The following is a 22782-nucleotide window of genomic DNA, read 5'->3' on the forward strand; positions in this document are numbered from 1 at the left end:
GCTTGCATAATAGCAGCTTGTGCAAGATGGCTGAGAATGATTGTTTCATTATACCTAGAGGGAGATGTTCTGGAGTCTCACCCGTTGCATTACGTTGCAGAGTAGTCATTGCCACCACTGTTGGAACCCCTGCCACAGCAATCCTCGTGTTTTGGGAGGTTTTAATGTACTGATGCAAACTTTTTTCCCTCTTAAAAGCATAAAGATTTTCACAATACTTATAAATTAAATAGATACAGCAAAACAACAATCTCAAACTTTTTTCCTTTTTTTAAAATTAATAGGAACTAAGCAAAAGAAGAAATCAAACCAGCTGCTGACACAGCTGTTTCTTTTCTTGTGTAATTCAGTTCAATATAAAGGTACCATATGCTGCTTAAACTGATGTTAGGAAAGATGAAATAATTTAAGACAATAACAAGAAAATACAGGAATTGTCAGCATTCTGTCAGATTTAAAGAATGAAATAGACAGGTGTAGTATTGACATGTTTAACTTTGTGTTGTGTTAGCAGTTTTAGCGAGAACAACTTCTGACATGTGCTGAAGTGATGTGAGAACATTTCTGTGTTGCAGATATTGGAGAAGAAGCTGGGAGATCTGTAGGAGTCCAGCAGCCAGCTTTACTGAGAGACAGGAGCCTTGGTTCTGCCATGAAAGACTGCCCATATTGTGGAAAAACTTTCAGAACATCACATCACTTAAAGGTCCACTTGAGAATACATACAGGTGAGAGGAACAAGAGAGTGGAGTGCTGTCGACACATGCTGTGGTTGGGGGGGTTAATGTAATATGTGGCTAGAAGCCTTAATTCCCAGTGTAGATTTGGACTCATTAGTTGGAGAAAGTCTTTTGAGAAAGATATATGACAGTCTTAAATAAAAGCACAAGGAATGTGTTGTTGGATAAAGACCACTTTAATAGAATAATCTTTTCCCAGTTGAGGTTATTTCTGTCTCATTCCCTGCTTCATCACTGTTTCCTTCAATTACCCTTGTCCTTCAATAGCATAAGCCTGTTGGTTTCAGACTTAGTTATACTAACTGCTTCAAAGGCCTTCCTTCGCAACTGCTTAGGGATTCTGTATGTTTTTCTCAGAGTTACTATTTTTGTTCCATTTAGCACGCTCATTTTTAATCTCTTACTGTTCATATGAATGCATCAGCTTCATGGATCTGCCTTTTTTTTTAATTTATTTATTTGTTTTCACTAGAACTCACCCAACTTAGTACCTGTAAGTAGTAAAACTTACCATGTTTTATTTTAGTAATATTCACAGCATTTCTACCCTACAGAGCCTTACTACTGATCTGGATTCTCACTTTATGTCACTCTTTAGGTGGACTGCTCTCCATACTAGTGAACCATAACCACTCCATTTAAATTATAATACCTTGTTTGCTTAAAAGTACATGTGTGCATGGTAAAGTTCATGTAGAGACACAGTATATGTTTAAGAAGGCTTACTTTACCATAATTAAAAGCTGACATACAGTCTTCATATCCATTCAGTTTATGTCCAATATGATACAGTTTTCTTCCAAGACTTAGGTATTGTGGAAGGCTTTGGGAAAGTATGCAAAACTGGACATTTAGGAGACTGCTCTTTGGAAAGAACCATAGTGAGCACTGTAATTGTGGAGTCACTTCCATTTTAAGCCATTTTCATTTTAAACCATTTGAAATTAATTTCAGAATTTTCCTGCTGCTTTTTTAATTGGTAGGTAAAATAAATTGCATGAAGAAATACTTTCCAGTTGTACCTCCAGCTTGAAAAACTCCACTTTCACTTTCACTGAAGTACCAGATAAGCAGTGTTTTCCTCCCTTCCCAAAATAAGCAGTCATGTTTCTCCCATGTGCTTGCACAGGTGTAATATACTTAATGTTGGGTTTGCAAAATGTGAGGCCTGATTTTTAACAAATTTAAAACAAAGGCTGAAAATTATTTAAAGAAAAACATGTCATTGTTGAGATGGGAAAGTTTGTTCATTCTATTTTTATTCTTCTTTCACTGGACTGTGGACTAGGAGTATATATGCCACATTGATTTGATCTGAATTTTAAAATTTGGCACCCTAAGATAGTTTTGTCTGATTGGATTGCAGGGCAGGAATATTCTTTTCTGTGTGTTGGACTTTGTGAAAACCCTTTTTATGTGCTTCCTAATGTAATAAAAGTAAATAAATGGTAGTTGTTTTATTCAAAAATAATCTTGTAACTATGAGTTTAAAACAGTTTGACATTTTTACTATCGAAGATGCAAAGAAAAATTCTTTAAAATAACCTGAGGATATCCACCTCTCCCTTTTGCTTTATTATATAGTGGTCTTTTTGTTCTTGTTTTAAAGATGGCAGTGATTATGTGTTTGGTATTTGTGGCTTAGATCTAATAGAAAGTAAATTAATTGCAATGGAAATAGTCTATAAAACTTGCATATTAAAACAAAATTAAAACAAGAAAAAATAAACCATGTATAAAATAAAAACAACAAAAAAGAAAATATCATACAGACTGTAGAAACAACATTCGCAATATATTTAAAAATCATTATCATTTAAAAATAGATAAAGATCAATTTCCATTAGCTTGAGAACAAAGTATTAGTAAATGATGAGAAGAGTATGTTTAAATGGAGCAATGTTTTATATCTTGGAAATAATCCTAATAAATATTATAAAAATGTAAATTGGTAAATTACTAGAGTTATTAAATAAAAATTAAGTTGCTTTGCAGTAAATGGAAATCATGTAATAGATACCAGTTATTAAACAAATACCGGTTAGCTCATACTTACCAGGGACAGTTTCCTGCCTTTTATGTCACACTGCCTTTATTATATGCCTGGATCATATAACTGACTGATAAAAAACACTTTACTGTGTTTCTCCACTGCATTAACTCAATTACCGTTCTTGTTCTCACAGCACCTGTTTGTTAGAGATGAGCTCACGCAGTTCAGCAGAAGTCAGGTTCCTCTCAACATCTGTGTGTTTGGAGGCACATAAGTAGGTTGGTGTGGTATGCATGCCAAGGCAAGACCCAATGTCTGATCCATCCAGGAGGTGCTTTTCTGGCACTTGGCCCAAAAAAACTAGAGAAGCTGTTTAATCCCCCATAAGACAAGGATGCTATGCTCTATTTTAGAAGAATTAGTTAGAGGCCTGGATGGCTTCTTTTTTCTGTTGGATATCTAGTGGTTGCAACCTTCTCCACACTGATTCTCCATTCCTGTGTAGTTTGCTATCATATAATAAGCTTTTGAAGGAAAAGAAAATAAAATCAAGGTTTTATTTAGCATGTTGAGTCGAGTTCCAACGCATAATTGTAGAAAATTTTTCTTCTTATCTATTTCAATGATATTCAGCCAGGAAGAGCTTTAAGGGGAAGATGTTAAGATATGATTTCTGAGTGTTCCCATATGATAACAAGAAAAGGGCATAATTATGTGAAATCAGTTTCTCCTTTCTTGCTCTAAAAACAGTTGAAGGACGAGACAGTTCCTTAGTTCAGCTCAGAGAGGAGAGGCACAATTCTCTGGGCAACATGCTTCAGAGCCTTGTGGCTTAGAAAGGACAGATGCAACTCTTGTAGCCCTCCTAGATGGCTTCTTTATGTTGACCAGTGGATAATGATGGACTGTATGGTCCTGTTTCTTCAGGGCTACCTACCTTAACTCATGCAACCTCACTGTGTGAAGAGATGCAGAAATAAGGGTAAATACTGTGTATACACCCCTAGTGCATAGTGGACATGTGGGTGGACTGTCCCTTTTGTGATTCAGCTTCATGGTTATAAAATAATATATAATATAGCTGAGAAGTTTATAACACTGAAAGTTGAGAGATACTCATACTTTGTGAAAAAGAAAACCATCTAAACATCTCAGACCCATCATCTGCCATAAGCAGATGCTTCCAGAGTTTCCATTTTTCCCCTCTGGTGGCAGCAACTGAAGGTTCCTTCATTCAGGGAGCTGAGCAACATCTTTATGTTTTTGAGCACTCTCAATTCCCAGTCAAATCAAATCAATGGGTGCAGTTTTTAGTTTACATGCTGAGGTCTTTGGACTGCACAGACGCAGTGTATAAAAAATGTCATATGTTCTACTTTTTGACAAGCACCACATTATGTAGGACACAGTTTCAGAGTAGCTGTAGCACCTCTGCAGCATGCATTAGCATTCAGAAGGTACTGCAGACGTATATCAGTTTGGGTTTATGTGGTCATTAGGTGCTCAGGTGTATTACCAGTCTGACTGGCACAGTTAAATGCCTTGATTAAGGAAAAAAGAACAATGTGCACAAGCATAGTAGAGCCCTAAAGAAGGTTTGGGTTGTGCTAAACAGAAGAAACCTAAGAAAGAGGGATAGGAAGAAAAAACTTGGCAGGTCTGTGTCCATTGACTGAGAGCATGTTACAATATATATGATACACATCTTAAACATATTAGATTTATTATATACATTTACAGTGTTACTGCATTTTCCCTTGGAAATATAACTAGCCAATTTTAAATCTTGGTTAGATGAACTGATGGAATATAGTAAAGATGGTGCTGTTTTAAATGAATTCAACTCACATTTTCTTCCTAAAAAAGACTGCCTGTTGCCATTGTCTGAGGCGCTTGTAGTGGGATGAGCAATATGAATAATTAAGAAAAATGGGTATGTGTGCTCCAAGAGGAGACAATTTTGGTATTGAACATCCTTTATTCCTATATTTCTAAGATGAACTAAAAGGACTTTTCCTTTCTCTAGATTCCTCCAGATTTCCCATCCTTAACATTGTACAGCATGCCTTTTCTCCTGTCTTAATGACATTCCAAACTTTTGTTGAAAATAATTGATTGAATTTAAATTTCCTTAAAAGTTTAAGAGGTAATGTTACAGTATAAATTTCCTACCAAACACTAAGTAGGGAAATATCCATTAGTGAAATTAACTACAGTTTCTAGGTAGCTAACAATGTGCAGTATACAGTAGGGCATGGCTAATGAACACTGCAGTGGGTGATATTTCATTATACAAATTAATGCTCACATTTTAATGGGAAAGTCACATAATGAATCTCAGCTTCAGTGACAGCAATTAGAGACACAGATTGTCCCCTTCTGGACAAGGCACTGTTTAGCAATAAGCAGCTGTGTAAAAAGTCTTCAGGTTTACAACATATATATATGCTTTGGGGGAATTAGAGTACAGTTTATATTAATGTACTGAATCTTCCCTGCAAAGTAACAACTGTATTTATCTCTCTGTGTTTTAACTAAGTAAAGCCATGTAAAGAGACTAAATAAATATTGCAGATGAGAGATAAATAAAGGAAAATATTCAATTATAAAACTTTATAAAAATTAAAATATTTTATTTTAATGCCTAGGGCACAGTTGAAAAATCTTTAATAAACAGAGTCAAAAGCATCACAAGTCTGTCCTTTCACAGGGTAGGGGCAGTTTCATCTTATATAATAGAGAAAAACCACTAGTAAAGGAAAGTGGTAAAGACAAGAAGTTAACTAGTATTTCTGACAAACAGATTAATTGTGTGGTGAAACATGTGCAGGATCCAAAAATAATCCTACAGAACCTTTGATATTCCATTTGGTTTAAAAAGTGTGAAGTGAATGATTAGAATGATAAAAGAAATTACTGTGTAAGAATAGGCATAATAATGAACTAATTAAACCATACAGCAATTCATTTCTAAAATATCTGCTGCACAATGGATAAAATAGGTTATCAATAACTGTTTCAATGGTAAAATAAAAAATGCTGGAAAATGTTTTCAATATTTTCATTAAGCAGTATTCTCCGGAATTATAACATGTTTGATTTCATTTGCTTTGCATGAAAGAAAACTGTAGCTTGTTTAGAAATGTATATGCTCAAATTGTAACTCACATTGTCCCTGAGTGACTGTCAAACCCCCATTGCTGGCTGCTAAAGCATGAGGTGTTGGGGTTCTTGTGCTGATGCCCAGCCCTCACTGTACCAAAAAATTAATAGAGAATCCCACAGCACTAAATATAAACAGATATTTAAGAAGTACAGAGATTTGATAACGGGAACTAAAAGCAATAATAAAAGTACGCATGTGGATATCAGGATTGTGGAGAGCAGCGTAAAATTCTGTAGATCTGGCAGGTTTAACAATTTGTGTCTTGTTAATACAGGACAAGAGTGGATGAAAAATTACCAACCATAGTGTAGAAGACTAAATACTCTTCTGTTCTTAGAAAGAACCATGATGGTTTTTATAAGTATTTTCCAATGATACAATTCTGCCGTTAACTGATGAGGCTGTTATGCTGTAGCCCACTACATTTTAATGGGTTTTTTTGAGTGAATGAGACTGGATAAAGTCTTAAAAATCCTGGCTGAAGAGCTCTCCAAATCATTAAAGTTTATTTAAAAAAACAAGTCTTGGAATATGGAGCAAGTTCCGGAGCATTTGTAGTAGTAAAAATCTATCTGTCTATCCTGCTATTTCCAAAAAGAAAGAATATGAAGACCTTGAAATTATAAATGGACTATCCTGACATAAGTATTGGGTAAAATCACCAGAAGAATTTGTTAACTAATTAAGAATTGGCAGCATAGTTGGTTCAGTTTTATTTTATGTGAGTTTTATCACATTTCTCACTTTCTTTGTGAAAGTAGCTTGTTCTGTGTGACAGTCCCTGCCCCTGAAAAAAAACAGTATACAGAGATGAAGTGGCACATAAACTGGCAGTTCCACAGCAGTGCTTTCAGCTCCATCTATTTAGTATTTCATTATTTGGAAGAGTATATAAAATCACTGTTGATAAAATTTACCAATGGCACAAAAAGGGTAAGATGCTAAAAATCATGGGGAGGCACTGATTAGTCACTTAGTCAAGTGGGCTTTTTTCAGCAATATGAATTTTAAATCAGCAGAATGTAAAGGAACAAATACTAGGGGCGTTGATGAACTGGGCCTAGGATTATGGTAAAGAAGCAACAGAGTATGAGCTGTTAGCTGATTGCTATAGCTATGGATGTAAACAGTCTTGGACTGTGTGAGATTAATATTGAGTTGAAATTTCATCAAAGCTTTAGTGGGCACCCATAATTTAAAAGGACATTGAAAAATTAGGAAGGGTATTCCACTCAAGAGTGAGAGAAGGTGAAAGGTGACTAATTTACTGTCTGCAAGTACCTTCCTTAGGTTCCTTAGGGAACAGATTTTTTTTTATTTAAAAAATCTGTTTAATCTAGCAGGGGAAAATGTAGCAGTGTTCAGTAGTAGGAAGCAGGCTCTGGATGAATTCAAGCTAGAAAAGAGACACACATTTTGAGTAGAGAAAATACTTCACCAGTCAAAAAGTTTACCTAGGGGCATGTTGGATTCTTCTTCATTGCTGTGGTTGAAACAGAATATGTTTAAACTAAAACAAGTAAGTTTTGTTTCAAATTATAGTTATGATTTGATGCAGGAATTATCATGCAAGGGCCTTTGGCCTGTATTGTACAGCAGATCAGACTAGATGATCATAATTGTCCCTTCTGGCCTTAAAATCTGTAAATCTATTTATAATCTGCCTGTGGTCTCCTTGAAGAGCCTGTAGCAGATAATTCCTATGACTAGTGTGATCAGATTGTGTTCTGAGCAGGACTGGTGATAGCTTGAATAGATTATACTTCTGTGTTGTTTATACAACCTGCTATACAAATAAACCTGTTTCTACTGGGCAATGTGTCTGTTTCCAGTTATCTACCAGGCTTTTGTGCAGATTTTACAAGCAGCATTGAATTTTTATGGTATTACTGTATCCTGATATAAAATAGTCTTGTGAGATGTCTTATGTCTTGTAAACCAGGGCAGGAGATAGACCAGAACATGATGATGTTGCCCAGATTAGTTATTCTCTATAAGATTTTAAATTTTAAAAAAATTATACATACTAGAATATTCTCTCTTTCTACTCCATTGTGAAAAGGTTTAAAGGGATGCAAACAGGGCCAGAGAATTAGCAAGATCAAGATGGTCATTGCCTTTGTGAACAATGAAAAATGACTCTTGGATATGAAATGCAGAAAATTATTTTGAAAAAGTCATGTTCCCTCACTCCTGCATGGCAATGTTAATTTATGTGGACTGACATTAAGTGTTAAATAACTCACCCAGACACTGCTCTTGGCAATATTACCAGGGTAGTCATTACATGAGAGTCAATTCTCTGAAACTTTTCCTCAAAGTATGAGATACAAACATACAAGCAGGTAGTCTTCTGTCAAGAATCATAGCCTACCTCTCATGTCCCCTGTAGTATTTTTGGACAGGTACTATTCCAAATTGCTGATAGAATCCTGGAAATTAGAGATCCTTTGGCTTTTCCATTGAAAGTGGCTTGGATTTTGGTTAGTTTGGTTGAGGTTAGGTTGGGCTTTTTCCCACAGCAGCTCATAACTGTTTTGTCATTTGTACAGGGACTTACACAGGGCATAGCTGGTTGTTAATTTGAATAGATGAAATAGCATCTAAATGTCTGTACAATTACTGAATTTAGGAAATACTGACATACTAAATTTAAAAGATTCAAGGATGATTTACACCATTCTACTTCCTTCTCCTACTGCCTCCCCTTGAAATGGAAGCAGTTAACATTGCTTTGAAGTAAACTAATCACTGCCAATATTTGGATCTAAAAGAGAGGAGAGAGATTTTGAACAGCTCCCTTTGAACAATGTTTTTTGGCCAGTCCTGTATTGTAAAGGTGGCACAGTGTGTTGCTACATGTTGAGTCCAGTTTCAGACCTTCAGCTTTAGATCTTATTTCTAGCCATGCAAGAGGTGGGAGCACCACAGAGACAGTGTACCAAGGCGGGGAGAGATTTGAACTTTTTATCATGCTGTCTCAGTCAGTGTCTTCTTTCAGTCCAATGCTTATGGTGTTGGTGGTGAGCTGTGCCCAGATCTCCTCTGCTGAAAGGAAGCTTGCTCAGTGGAGCGACCTTTGAGCAGAAAATGTATTGACTTCAAGGCTTAGTAATTCAGAATAAAAGTATGTCTGGTGCTTTAGACTGAAGGTACTTTAGAAGTACAAAATATTACCATTATTTTATCTAATTAGCATATCTTAACTCACTTTACCAATTTTTACATCTGCTTACTGCTTTGCACAGCAGGTTTTTATCAGCACCAGTGCTGCCTATATGGAAAACTTCTCCCTGCAGAAGCAGTAACCATAGTGCCTGCAATGCTGGACACTCTTTTTAATGGTGTCACTTGATGTGCAATGCAAACACACACTGAACTATCATCAGAATAAAAGGAAATGCTCAATATAATTGTGTTAAAGATTTCCATAAAGGCATAGAGGATGCTGAGGAAGAGCTTTTCAATTAAGAGGAGTGAAAACTCAAAAATGAGAGTTTTTAAACTTACGAAGTCTGGTACTTGTTTTTCATCAGTTGTGTCAGAGTTCACTAGTGACTGGTGGGACAAACATCAGAATAACAGAAGACAGCTCAAAAATATAGCAGTTTGCACCCGCTGTAAAAACAGCATTAATATTTGCCCACATTCTGTCTGGCAGCACAGCTGATGGAGTTTGCACCTTCCCCAACAGCCCTGCAGAAATGCGAACAAATAGACAGCCAGTGTCCTCTGTCCCCTTGTCCTGGCCCTGCAACCCCTGTGGTGGGTGTGAGGGTGTGCTCAGGCTCCCACCCGAGACCAGGGAAGCACAGGCAGGTGTGATCCATCTCAGTGTAGTGATTCTTGCACATCAGTAGGAACTGTTTGTTTTTGCACAGCTCCCACTGAAAAGCAGCCCCTACTTGTTGTTCGTGGAGCACCAGAACTTAATAACATGACTGTGGAAGCCTCAGAAGTTGCACTGATGTGTTTGAATCTGATTTCTTCTATTTTGCTGTGTGGACGCATTCCTAAAGCATGAACCATGACAATTATTACTTTTCCTCTGCTGAACACCTCTTGTTTGAGGTGTTGCACTTTTCTCCCCAAAAACGTTGATTTACGTTGTTGATGTAAAGCTCTCATGTCTCACCATTTAGCTTTAGGATTACATTATAAATTTAGAATTTCCACAGCTTGTAGTTTACTTCAGCCCCATCTGAATCGCAGCAAGTATACAGCCAGGTTCCTGTCAGTAAGCCTGCCGGCGCAGTGCCACGTGGTCATTTGGACAACCCCAATGGTGAAAGGTGTCCCTGCCCATGGCAGGGGTTTGGAACTCAATGATCTTTTAAGTCCCTTCCAACTCAAACCATTGCATGGTTCTATAAGTGTTCTGGTGTTACCTCCAGTAAATTCCTGCGATCAGTGAGAGGAGCAGCTTCCCACGTGTACAGCAGCCTTTCAATTGAGCCTGTAGCTTAAATAACGAAAGTTTGAAAGCCTTTCAGTTTTGTCTTAAGCAGATTTTGAGGTTATTTGGAAAAGGGTAACTTTCCAGCTGGTTTGGTGAACTACATATCATTATATAACATTTTTGCTGTGGAGGAAGTTTTCAAAACAGTTGTTTCATTATACCATTTGGAAAAGGCTTGCCTTTCTCTTTCGGATCACATAAGGAAAAAGCTACATAGAGAAAAGAAAATCTTCTTGTTGAGATCCCTCATAGAAATAATTGCAACTACTGACAGTTTGCAGGTCTTTCAGATTCTTGTCACTTTTAGAGAGGATTTCCATACTTCTACCTTTAAAAGGAACTCTGCATTGCTAACAAGTGCTATGCAAAAATTTAGGTATACATTTGCTTAGATGTACATTCTTTTTGGATATGTCTTCATGATTGTATGTAACTATTTATTACATGTGTAATATCTTCTACCTCTTTTAAAGTATTGGAAAAACAGTAAAAGTTTAGTGTGGGATTCAAATATATCTTTAATTCATTAAAATCACCTTATATGTTTTAAAAGTCTATTCAAGCTAATCCTAAAAAAGCATTTCTGTTAGGTTAATTGCACATTTTACTACTTGAGCATTAGAAATACCATTAGTACAAACTTAAAGGACTGCAAAAACCAGTAGATAATGCCAATTTCAAATACAGAAACTAAATATATTTTGTACTTTTTTTATTATTCGATTTCTCTTTATTTTATTGACTACTTTTTATTTTAACTATATGTACTTACATGCTGCAATCATAATGTAGTGCAATGATATTAATATTTTATAGAATCTGTATTTATAGTTCTTTATTTAGAAACAATGCAGTAGGTCTGCAGATCTTTGAATCCTTCTGGAATGGTGCCCTCCAAATAATGATAAATTACTTGTGCAGTATGCCATTTGCTAATTATATCCATGATTTACTGCAGAGCAAGACTTAAATCATTCATTTCAGTCTTGCGTAACAGTGCCATAAAATTTTTAGGTTTAAAAATGGTTTCCATGTGTATAATTTAAACAAATTTTAGAGCAATTGTATACACAAAATATTGCAACCATCCATTTGTTACATTCTTTGCTCTCTTTTTTTTTTTAAACTTGTACTTTTAATGATTACTGTGGTTGAAATTGTTATGCTTCATTTTCATAATCATAGCTTTTAATTCTACAACAGTTTTCTACATGTTAGATTAAGAAAAGGATGGCTAATTGTGTGTAGATACCATGTCATCCCTGAATAGCCCCACATTCTGGAAACCCATTTTGGAAATACTCAGTTTATGAATTAGTCTTCAATTAAACACATTTCTTTTTTTAAAAAATGAGTTATTAGCTCCAAGATCTTCTTGTTTTCAAGCACCTAATGTTCGTTGTTTTTTTTTTTTTTCTTCACTCATTTATACACCGGAGTACAGTTAACTCTCTTTCTTTATATTTTTCTCATTATCCACATGTACAGGTGAGAAGCCTTACAAGTGTCCACATTGTGATTATGCTGGTACTCAGTCTGCCTCCCTTAAATACCACTTGGAACGACACCATCGGGAGCGACAGAATGGAGCAGGACCACTCTCTGGGCAGACTGCAAGTCAAGAACACAAAGATGAGACACCAAGTAAAAGTTCTGTCTTTATTAGACCAGATATATTGAGAGGAGCCTTCAAGGGGCTTCCTGGTATCGATTTCCGAAGTGGCATGGTCTCGCAGCAGTGGGCATCAGGAATGCTGTCTTCTGGAGATCAGCAAGGACAAGCAGCTGGCATGTCATCTGAAGTACCTTCAGAAAATATGAAGAGTTCAGACATATCTTCCAAAGGAACGCACTTCTCTGAACTTGGCCGTGCTTACCAAAACATGGTTGGGAACGGTGTGAACTTCCAAGGGTCTTTGCAAGCTTTCATGGACAGCTTTGTCCTAAGTTCTCTGAAGAAAGAAAAAGAAATGAAGGAAAAAGCTCTCTCTGATCAACTTTCAGCAAAAGCTCTGGGCTCAGATGGTGGTGAGGAAAAGACAAACAGCAAGTCCTCGCAGCGAAAACCAGAAAAGTCACAATATGAACCTCTTGACTTATCTGTAAGGCCAGATGCAGCCTCCCTGCCCGGTTCATCGGTCACTGTGCAAGACAACATTGCTTGGCACGGCTGCTTATTTTGTTCTTTTACAACTTCATCGATGGAACTAATGGCTCTGCACCTCCAGGCCAATCACTTGGGCAAGGCTAAACGTAAAGACAACATCATGGGGAACAACAAAGACCAATCTAGAGAAGCTTTGACCCCAATGAATAAAGTGAGCTTGCTTGCTTCTTCTGTGCAGTCCAGCAAGGAGGCTGTAGTTTCAAACATGCTGAGCCAGCTGGACTCAGCTTCTGAGAAAATGACCCAAGGACAAAATAAAGAGACCCTGGGAGAGCAAAAGAGCACTGCCTGGCCCAGCCACATGGAGTCCACTTTTTGTAACTTTACAACAGATTTCTACAAGCAGTTTGGTGTCTATCCTGGTGTTATTGGCACGGGAACACAAAATTCTTGCACCAGTAATGAATCTGAAATAAAACCACAATCTGAAGATGACCCAAATATTCTGCTTTCTGACTCTGTAAATAAAAGTGCTACTGATGACCTTTCTGACATAGCTTCATCTGAGGATATGGAATCTTCCAAGGAAGAAAACATTGAAGATGAGGACATTGACACAGAACCAGATATTATGAATAAGAAGTTGTCTGCCCTAAATAAAGAAAGCAATGATGGAGGCGATAACATACAAAGTGCAGTCACCTCACAACCAACTCAAGGGCTCGTATCACCACTGCCGCAAGCGTCAGAAAAGCAGTGGCACAGTCAGAATCTTCTATCTTCCCATGAAACTGCACAAGGAGTGATGAAGCCTGAACAAGTTCAGAGTCCACAGGTCCTGGAGAAGCAGATGAACATGTTGTCAGTCCTAAGAGCTTACAGCTCTGATGGCTTAGCAGCCTTTAATGGACTTGCAAGTAGCACAGCAACTAGTGGATGTATCAAGAGACCTGACTTGTGTGGTAAGTTTTAGACCTTCTTTTAGACCATTTCAGAAAACACTTGTGCAGAATCATGAAGCTGCTCTTTAAATCTACTTAGTCATGTTTGTTAGTAATACATTTTTTTAAATGTTAAATGCTGTGGGCCAAATTCTAGTCTTATATGTGGTCTACTCCATTGAAATCAGCAGTGCTGCATGCATTTACTTATACGAGATTTTAGAAAAAACTTGCTTTTTAAACTAGAGTATCAGCAATATAGACTATCTGTGCTAGTGCATATGAAGGGGATATTTACTGCTTTAGCATACTCAAAGGAGAAAAAAGTTTATTTTCATGGTAACTTGCAAACTTTTCAGTATTTTGATATAAGTAAGAACCCACGAAAAACACTGGATGCTTTGCCAAGCAAACCTTGTTTTCTCTTTCTTCTTCCTTTTATTTTTTTTCCATTTTTCTTTGAATTGAGGTGTGTTCAGTTACCACGATATTAACTAAATCAAAGGCCAAGTGCACGATATGTGTCTATCTGTGGTGAAAAGCCTTTTTTTTTTTTTACCCTCTCTTTCTTTCCCTTGTGTTTGTTTTGCGTTTTTTTAATTATATTTTTCTGTTTTGTTTCAATGGCACCTTCACCATTTTCACTATTCTAACTAGCGTTTGTACGAATTTTGATTTGCCTAATTAAGAATATGCCTTCAGGTAATTAAAAAACCAACAACACACCAAACAAACAAATCCCCCTTTTACCCTTATTAGTCTCTGATTTACAAAACTGCAGTCTTGCTTCCTCATATCATGCATATCATATTTGACAAAAATGAAAATTAAATCTATTTGGAACAAATAAGAATGAGGATTTTTTTTTTAATTTATCTCCTATTTTGTCAGCATAGTTCATGTTTGAGAGAGATTTTAGAATGCAAATCCTGAGAAAAACAATAACACTTTAAAAAGCAGAGTCAGCAAACAACACAAAAATTTTGGTAATGCTTGTTTCACTTAACCTTCAAACCAATCAGAAAACATTGTCAGAGCTGAACTTGCATACTAAAATGTACTCAAGCTGAAAAAAAAAAAAAAAAAAAAGAAAATAAAATGTGTTCAACAGTTTTAAAGCCTTGCAATTTAAAATAAAACCCTAAATCTGCAAACACTTAAGAGTGGTTACCCTGGTTAACTTAACCTTAGTAGGAGCTTTGACTTTACTAGGATAATATAAGTGCTTAAAGCCATTACCCTTTCTTTGGGCTCCTCCCTGCTTTTCCAAGTGTATTAGTTGGTCTGATGAAAAAGCCTGATTTCTCCTCACAAAGTTTATCTCATTTGTATTCTTGGAGCATTTTGGCTCCACCATATTGTCATTACTTAAACTGAATCACAAGCCCAAGTATCTGCACAGCCTTACTTGTAAACTTCCATGTCTCATTGCACTAAGAATTAATTCAGAGAGTTGGAAATATTTCCAGATTCTTCAAAATCAGCAGTTACATTACTGATGTTTTGAAAATAGTTGATAGTTGATTTAATTTGCAGCTGGTACTAGGATTTTATCTTTTTTTCCTCTAGCTGTGGAGTACAATCAACCAGTTAAAAAAAAAAAAACAACACAAAACCAAAAAAAAAAAAAACCACCAAAAAAATAAAACCAGCAGAGAAATTACTTTTCAAAGAAACAAGTAAAAAATTGGAAACCCAAGATTAGTAGTTTTGTACAAAAATATCAACTCTTTCCCAGACATAAGATTTTTAAAACAACAACAAAAAAAACACCCTCTAAACTTATTATTGAAATGAGGTCATCTTACTTCCATTAGTTTTTTATTTCATCTTCCAATCAATTCAACAGACGTTTTATGATGTCTTGAGTTTATATGGTTTTAAAGACCATATAAAGACCCTTTCACAAGCTCTGCCCAGTGATAATGGATTTGACTAGAAGTATGAAGAGACAAAACAGCCAACAGAAGCTTGTCTGTTCTACTTTTTAAGCCATTTTTTAATGGAAAATGCAGTGCGAGTTCTCCTTTCCCCCCTCCAAAAATAGCTTTTTAAAATTCTTCACTGACGACCTATTGAGTGTTTGCAGAATATAAGTATTAGGGCTGACTGTTTAAATGTATTATTTCATTTTTCTCAATATCGCACAGTAAAAGTGGATGAGTGTGAACAGGCCCTGTGTCAGTATTTGTTTTCTATTTGGTTGACTTGGACACTGCCCACTTGAAAGCAATGATTTTTGGGGAGTTTTCATATTCTCAGTGACATTTTATACTGTGAATTCACACTCCATCTGTGCATGCTAGTGTTGGGATTCTCACCTGATGTTTCTGTGTTTGTGGATTAGCCATCAGGAGCACTGTCTTCATTTATTAGCCTTCCTTCCCTCTTGCACAAAGCCCATGACCTTAGTTGAGGTTCCCTTTGTCTCTCTTACTGCCTGAGAGATCAGAAAACTTGAGACCCACCTCTAGCACCCAATTCCAGGGCATTATTCTTGTGTTCGTTTGTATTTTGGGAGACTGTGCATCTGCCTTTCTTTTTGCAGCCAATGATGTGTGGGTTGTTGACATCTTAAGAGAGAACACTGGTACACTTGGTACAGTCCTTGCACAGTCAAGACAGCAAGGCATGGTGCTCTTTCCACAGTCAGGATACAGTGGAAATAAAATTGAAATAAAATATCTCAGCTTCAGTTAGCTGAGCCTGCATCTTTGATTGGCCACACTAATTGAGTTAAATTTCTGGCTGCATAAAAATAAGCTGGGATTTTCAATGATCCATGTGGATCATTTTTAGTTGGCAGATTTTACCTTGAGATAACGGGTTAGGTTTTAAGGACAAATCTTGGCATAGAAAGGATTTAATCTCTAAAGGAGAATGCCACCAACTCACATTATTGTTTTGGAAGATCACCACATGTGGGGAAACAGTCCTCAGTTTCCCTCTATGTAGAATGAGAGAGACTGTTGGTACACACATCATCCATTTATGCTCCTATCATGCTTCAGGCTGGAGACATGAAAGACACAATTAGGAAAGAACCAGAATTACTGAATAATATAGAAATTTCTATGCCAAAATGCTGCTAAGAAAAATCACAAATATTTTTAATATTTCTGCTTTGCTTATTAGGAAAGAACAGAAAGAAATAATAAAATATCATTGATGAATTTAGAGTTACTTCTGACCTGTACTTGGTTTCAGAGTTCTCAAGTGACTATACCTAGGGGCCAATCTTGTTAATCTTTGCTACCATGCAGTTTCTAAGAAGCAGACATGTCTTTCCTGGCTGCTTCTCAGCCAGTAGCCCTGCGTGGAGGGGAAGCCCAGGGCTGTATCTCCATGGCTTGGTAGCTGGCTTGAGCATCCATGTACCCTGCTTTCACAGTGTACCCTGCTTTCACAGTGTACCCTGCTTTCACAGTGTACCTTGCTTTCACAGCCCTTGCTCATTTGAGAAATTATGCTTAAAGGTTTTAGAACTACTTTGTATTTAAATTTTGGCAGATCTGTTTTCCTTTGACTTTATGCTCTCTTTCTCTGCTTGTCTTCCCATATACATGTAGTTGTATCACAATAACTATTTAAGTCATTAATTTACACGCGATTTGTGCAGCATCTAGTTATGACAAGACCCATTCCTTTCTATCTCTTCTCCCCTTTAAATTTTCCTGCTTTGTGTCTAGGATGCATTTTTTGCATGGGAAGTGCTTAGGCTTTCAAAGAAGAGCTGGTAGGCTACAGAACTATTGGCCAGAGATGGTCCTGGGCGTTAGCTGGTTGCTTAATGGATTAGTGCTATTGAACCCACACTTAATGATGTCCAAGAGTATTAGTTCCGTGTTGTCTCTGTAAATCTAATTTGCTTCCATTCATGCTCGCTTTCCTCTGCAATTAGTGTTGTTTTTTCCTGTGCAGGCTCCTCCCCATTATCACTTCTTTCACTGTAGGAAAGCAGGGCAGGGCCCTTTGGATGTCTGGTAGCAGCTTCGGAGTTCTGAGCCTGCAGAGGCTTAGCACTTTCAGTTTCCTTTGGAGCAGAAAGCATTCAGCATTGCACAGAATTATTAAAATGTTCAGCATTGTAACTTTCTGAAATACCTTCCAAATGTGGAACTGCAGCACAGACAAGAGGGCTGGGCAACGGGAAGATCAATTGTGGCAGATTATTACAGCTTTACTGTCACATAATTATAGTGCTCTACCCCAATGTTTAAATAGTGAATTTAGTTGTTGTAAATTGCTTATTGCCACAGGTGTCAAAACCAAAAAGATTATAATGCTAACCTCTTCAGAACTACCACCAACATACAAAATACAGAAAAAGATTTTTAATTGTTTGTGGTGGCTTCGCTTGAATCCTTATTGCAGCTCTTTTAAATTATAAAATCCGTACCAAACAGAAGCAAAAGGCCTAATCTATTTAAACTCTGGGACAGCTACAAGGCAATGGAATGTCATCCTACTGCAGCAAGTCATAGAACTCCACCAAACTATCTTGTAATGCACCTAAGTAGCCCAACATTTAGTCCTGATCTGCAGTTAAAGGAGTAACTACTATATTCTTTTCCTTGAAGGCAGAATTAAAGTATATGGAAGTTTTACTGCAGACTGTTCTTTACCCCGTTATGGTGATTTTGAAGAGGTTTCTATAGTTTCAGTTAGGAGGTCCATGGCCTTCCTGTAGTGTACGCGCTGTACTGCTGAACAGATCAGCACCTCGGCCCCATGCCTGGGTTTCAGCCGCAATTTTGGATGTCACCGTGCCATTTACATGGCAATATCAAACCAAACTCATATGGCTTGCTTCCTTTTTTTAATTAACTGGGAATGCCAGTGATCCAGTGAAGTTTGTGTTGCTGGAGAAAAGGGCCTGTCTGTGAATAGCATTGTATTTGCCAAATGGTTCGCTAGTCATTTCAATACAAACAAATGGATGGTGTCTGTAAGTCTGCAAACACTGTTGACATTTAGCCTTGTTTATGTTACTTTCCTTTTGCTGCATATTTTTGGCTAGAAAAGATACTATCTGAATCAACATTGACTTCCTAAGCAGAAGCTAAGGAGGACCCAGTCTTGCATCCCTTATTCTTGATGAGTAGGACTACTTACATGACTAAGGATTGCAGAATCAGGTCCTATGTTTACTGGACTTTAAATTTCATTGCTATATTCCTGTAGCTTAATTTGATTGTATTTTGCGCTATCAGAAGTCAGTCAAGTGTTAAGTTTGATATCACCATTCTGTTTACTGTTGAAAACTTTGATTTCTTACCATTTTTCATGTCACAGTGTAACATTCCCATTCCATTTATGTTTCTGGAAATTAACCCCTAAAACATCTGATACAGCTGAGTTCTGAGCACCTTCTATTGCCAGTGAAACTGGAGGTATTCATTCCCTCCCACCTCCAGATCTGAAAGGGGATTGTGTTTGCAAAAGGAGGCCTTGGTATGTGCCTTGATTTCAGACATCAGTGGCCAGCCGCACCAAGGCAAATCCTTAGCACAGAAAGGCTTTTCTTTGCAGAAACAAAATAATGATGTAAGCTTAGAGATGTATGACTCTGCTCTAAGTTGCATCTCCCCAACAATATATTCTTTTTTTTTTGTCATATCCAAGTCAAATTTAATTATAATCTAGGATTAGACACAGGAATAGAGAAGTTTCCAGGTCTTTCCAAAGTCAGACAATGCTCTGATTTGTGTTTTGGTTCAGGAATATATATTCTTGTGTCTGAGGTATAGTATTTCCTATAACTACTCCTAAACACGAACAATTTAGATATCCTTGTAAGTCAAAACTAAGTGTACAATTAATGCATATTATGAGGCCAATTTTAAACAATTAATTTGACAGCAATTATAATTTTTAGTTACAGGCTTTCAGAAATAAATAACCAAATTCATCTTTGTAATCTAAGGAACTTAGGATATTTTATTGCATATCTGGAATTTCTGAGGTTTGCTCCCACCAACCTAGATACCTGTAGTGCCAGGGATGAATAATTACCTGAGGCTTATTAATTGTTTCAGCAAAGAAAAAAATATATACCTTAAGTGTAAGCATTAATATATGTATACACAATACATCCACAATATATAACAAACCATTGTCATAGTACAAAAATAGAGGTCCTGAATATGTTCTGTTATTTATGTGTTTGGCAAGCTTAGGGAATGGACTTTAGTATGAGTGAAAATTCTCTTAACATTTTTAAGGTTATTTATTGTCATTTCTATTTGAGTTTTTAATGGTCCTGTATTTTGTAATGCTTTAGCAGGAAAAAATACTGTAGTTATCTTTTTTCATATTCTTTAAGCAATATTTCTAGCTTAATATATTGTGCCAGGTTTTCCAATATTAACCAAGAAAGACAGTGAAATTCAATGAACAGCACTCTGACATCCACAATTTAAAACCTGTGATTGAAGTGAAATGTGTAAACTTCTAGTGGGTTATCATGTGCTTTGGAATAGAGTATTGTTGGAAGTAATTAGAAAATATATTAAGGTTTCCTGGTAATGAAGGTATGTAAGTTTTAATAATTGTTGCTTTCTGAATAAGTGTCAAACTATATCTTTAAATGTATATGGAGTTACAAGTTAGGTCACTTCTGAATGGAATGTAAAACAATACTAAAATGCTTCAATAACTTATCTCAGTGTTGCTAATAAAAAAAAAGCTGTTAACCATTAGCGCAGTTTTGAGTCATTTTGTTAATTCGTTCAAGAAAACTCTCGAGGAAACTGTTATACCCTTTGGTAGACCAAAGACCACTCATGAGATTCACAGTTATTTGATGCTTTGAGAGGCAAACTCTGCAAAGCTACTTGCAGTCTTCTGAGGGTGGAGTGGTTTGTCACTAGAACAATGCCACATATGGTTAGGCAGGTATATAAGGGGGGCATTAGGCTTGTTTCCTCCATAACAGAAAAATATCTTGGGAATGTGGGACCTGTTTCTCTTCTGTCACTATTAAAATCCAGCAGAAATTCTTATGGAGGCCACTGGGTTAAAAATGAGTAATATGGGGATGGATTAAGTATGTAGATATTAGTGCCTGGGTGCCTGGCCAGGGTGACATATATATTTGGGTCCAGCTTTGCAGCTGGAAATAGACCCTCAGTGTGTAATGGCTATACAATGTCTATCTCTGCAAAGAAATGCCAGGAGCATACAGCTCCCGAAAGATCTTTCTTGGTTAATCTTGCCTAGCCTTAACATTAAGTCACAGCCTTCAGTACTGCAGATGGCACTGATCTCTCACTTTTGTTTCCCATGGTAAGGATGTCCTGAGTGTAGGTTCCCTCCTCAGACCTGCAAACCATCCACCTGCGTAAAGCAAGCACAGGGCAACCAGTCCCATCAGGCCCAGTAGTCTCACTCAGGCCTATTGTAAGTGTTTCCAGGATGGGACCCATTATAGATGGCCTGCTGGTCAGTGCACAGCTGAGGATGCAAGGGAAGGCAAACATGACCAGGGCTCCCAGTGTCACATCTTCATTAATGCTGTCAGTTTTGAATAGCATATTGGTACTTTTTATTTATTCCACCAAAACACCATGAGTCAGGACCTGACATTTTAGTGTAATGTGTCATACTGAGAAAAATCTGTAGTTCAGCAGTAGGACAATTATATTATTTTGGAAGGACTAGAAATAATACAGCATTTGCAAGACAACTGTAACATTTATCCAGACTCAGTGTGAGATTGTTCTTCCTTTTATTTGGAGAGCACTTCCAGAAAAGTATCAACTAGGAGCAAAGAGAAAAAAAGACGAGAAAAAGTGGCAATTATGAATCCATTTAACCCCCATAGGGTATAATCTCATCTTGTGTAATACCGCTGGCTGTTACATTCCTAAACTTCTATGCAGTGAGCTGTGAATATAGTCCTTATTGTCCTGTGGGCAATATGACTAAGGAAAAAATATCTCCGTAACACAATGGAGCATTTGTCTGAACAGCGTAACCTAAGGTCCATAACATCAGATCTAAAGTTGTAATTATACAGCTGCAGTCACACCACTCAAGTGAAGGCTGTGTCAGCACTTGTATTCTATAAGAAATCCTGTTTTCAAGGGTTGATGAGTCATATGCAAAAACCATTCCTCACTAAACAATTGTTCTGGTTGTTCTGAAGCAATGTCTAGGTACGGGCCTTTCCCCAGTAGGATGTGGTCATGTCTTCTGCAGTATGCCATGGCTTATTAACTGGGCAGCTTATTTATCTAACGAATGTACCTTTTCCAAGCTAGGAATTTACCTACAAGGTTTGAGGTGTTGTGCATTTTTATTATTGTTAAAACAAACTAGTGGGGGAAAAGCCCAGAGTGGGTGAGATACTCACCAACAAGGATTAAAACACATGAAACACGTTCAGTGTGTCATCCCCAATGTTGATTTAAGTTCTCTAAGCTGAATGCTGCCTTGGAGAACCCAGTCACAATCTGATTGCTTTGAAATGTCTTGAAATTGAGCCTTTCAAGCTCACGGTTGCTGTTACTGCCATTTGAAGCAGCTGCACATTTGCTGCCAAGGAGCAGACAGGAACCACAGAGGTGAACTAGGAGCACAACACATCCCTCCCACACGGAAGCAAAAGAAATACTCTTAGGACTGAGACCAAGTATCCCAAACCACAACCATCTTCCTGCCACGTGAAACTTCTGGATAGGTATGCTGGATGTGAGTGACTTTGGCTAACATATGCGCCTGCCCGGAGTGTTGCCAGTTACAAGCAGGTGCTCCTGAAGTGTTCCCCCCACCAGGCACCCGCACCCAGCCTGCCCCATTGTCCGTGGAGTGAGACGCCAGCCCGGCAGGTTTCTTTAAGCTGATCTCCTCTGATCTGGGGTGTCTGTAGCGCCATTCCCTGCATAAAACAGCCATTGTTCAGCCCACAGAGCAACAGAGGGGTAGAAAATAGCCTGTCATGCTGGGGATCAGAGAAGGAATTGTTCCTTAATTATCTCTTACTGAAGGAAAAACTGAAGGCATATCCCAGTATGTGCCATGACTCTGGCAGAACCCAAGTCTTTTAAATAAGGTTTGGGGAGGGGGGCTCACGCTCAGAGGCTGGCAGCCCTCGCTCCTCCTGCAGGTCTATGTGTGATCCGCTCACTGACCATGGGAAAAAAATAAGTTTGGATTCTTATTGTAAAATGGAAAATAATAGTGCAATAATAGTACTTACCTCCCTGGTAGGAGTGCTGTGAGGATAAATAAATGAATTAATGTTTGTAAAGCACCTTGAAGATTAAACACATTCTGTAAGTCCTCAGTATATAGTTCATCACAGAATCATAGAATCACAGACTGGTTTGGCCTGGAAGGGACCTCTGGAAGGGACCTTAAAGCTCATCTAGTT

At 37.4% G+C, this 22782-nt stretch overlaps 1 protein-coding gene across 1 annotated transcript in view; it reads left to right on the forward strand.

Moving 5' to 3' along the window:
- ZNF536 (zinc finger protein 536) overlaps positions 1 to 16716 on the forward strand; it is a 68725-nt gene extending 52009 nt beyond the window's left edge. The window contains exons 2-4 of the mRNA XM_010021354.1: positions 576 to 728; positions 11847 to 13427; positions 16670 to 16716. Coding sequence (XP_010019656.1) covers positions 576 to 728; positions 11847 to 13427; positions 16670 to 16716 — 1781 coding nt within the window. The remainder of the gene's footprint in view (positions 1 to 575; positions 729 to 11846; positions 13428 to 16669) is intronic.
- The last annotated feature ends 6066 nt before the right edge of the window (positions 16717 to 22782 follow it).

Source organism: Nestor notabilis, unplaced genomic scaffold, assembly GCF_000696875.1.
Source record: "Nestor notabilis isolate BGI_N333 unplaced genomic scaffold, ASM69687v1 scaffold9159, whole genome shotgun sequence".
Classification (NCBI taxonomy): domain Eukaryota; kingdom Metazoa; phylum Chordata; class Aves; order Psittaciformes; family Psittacidae; genus Nestor; species Nestor notabilis.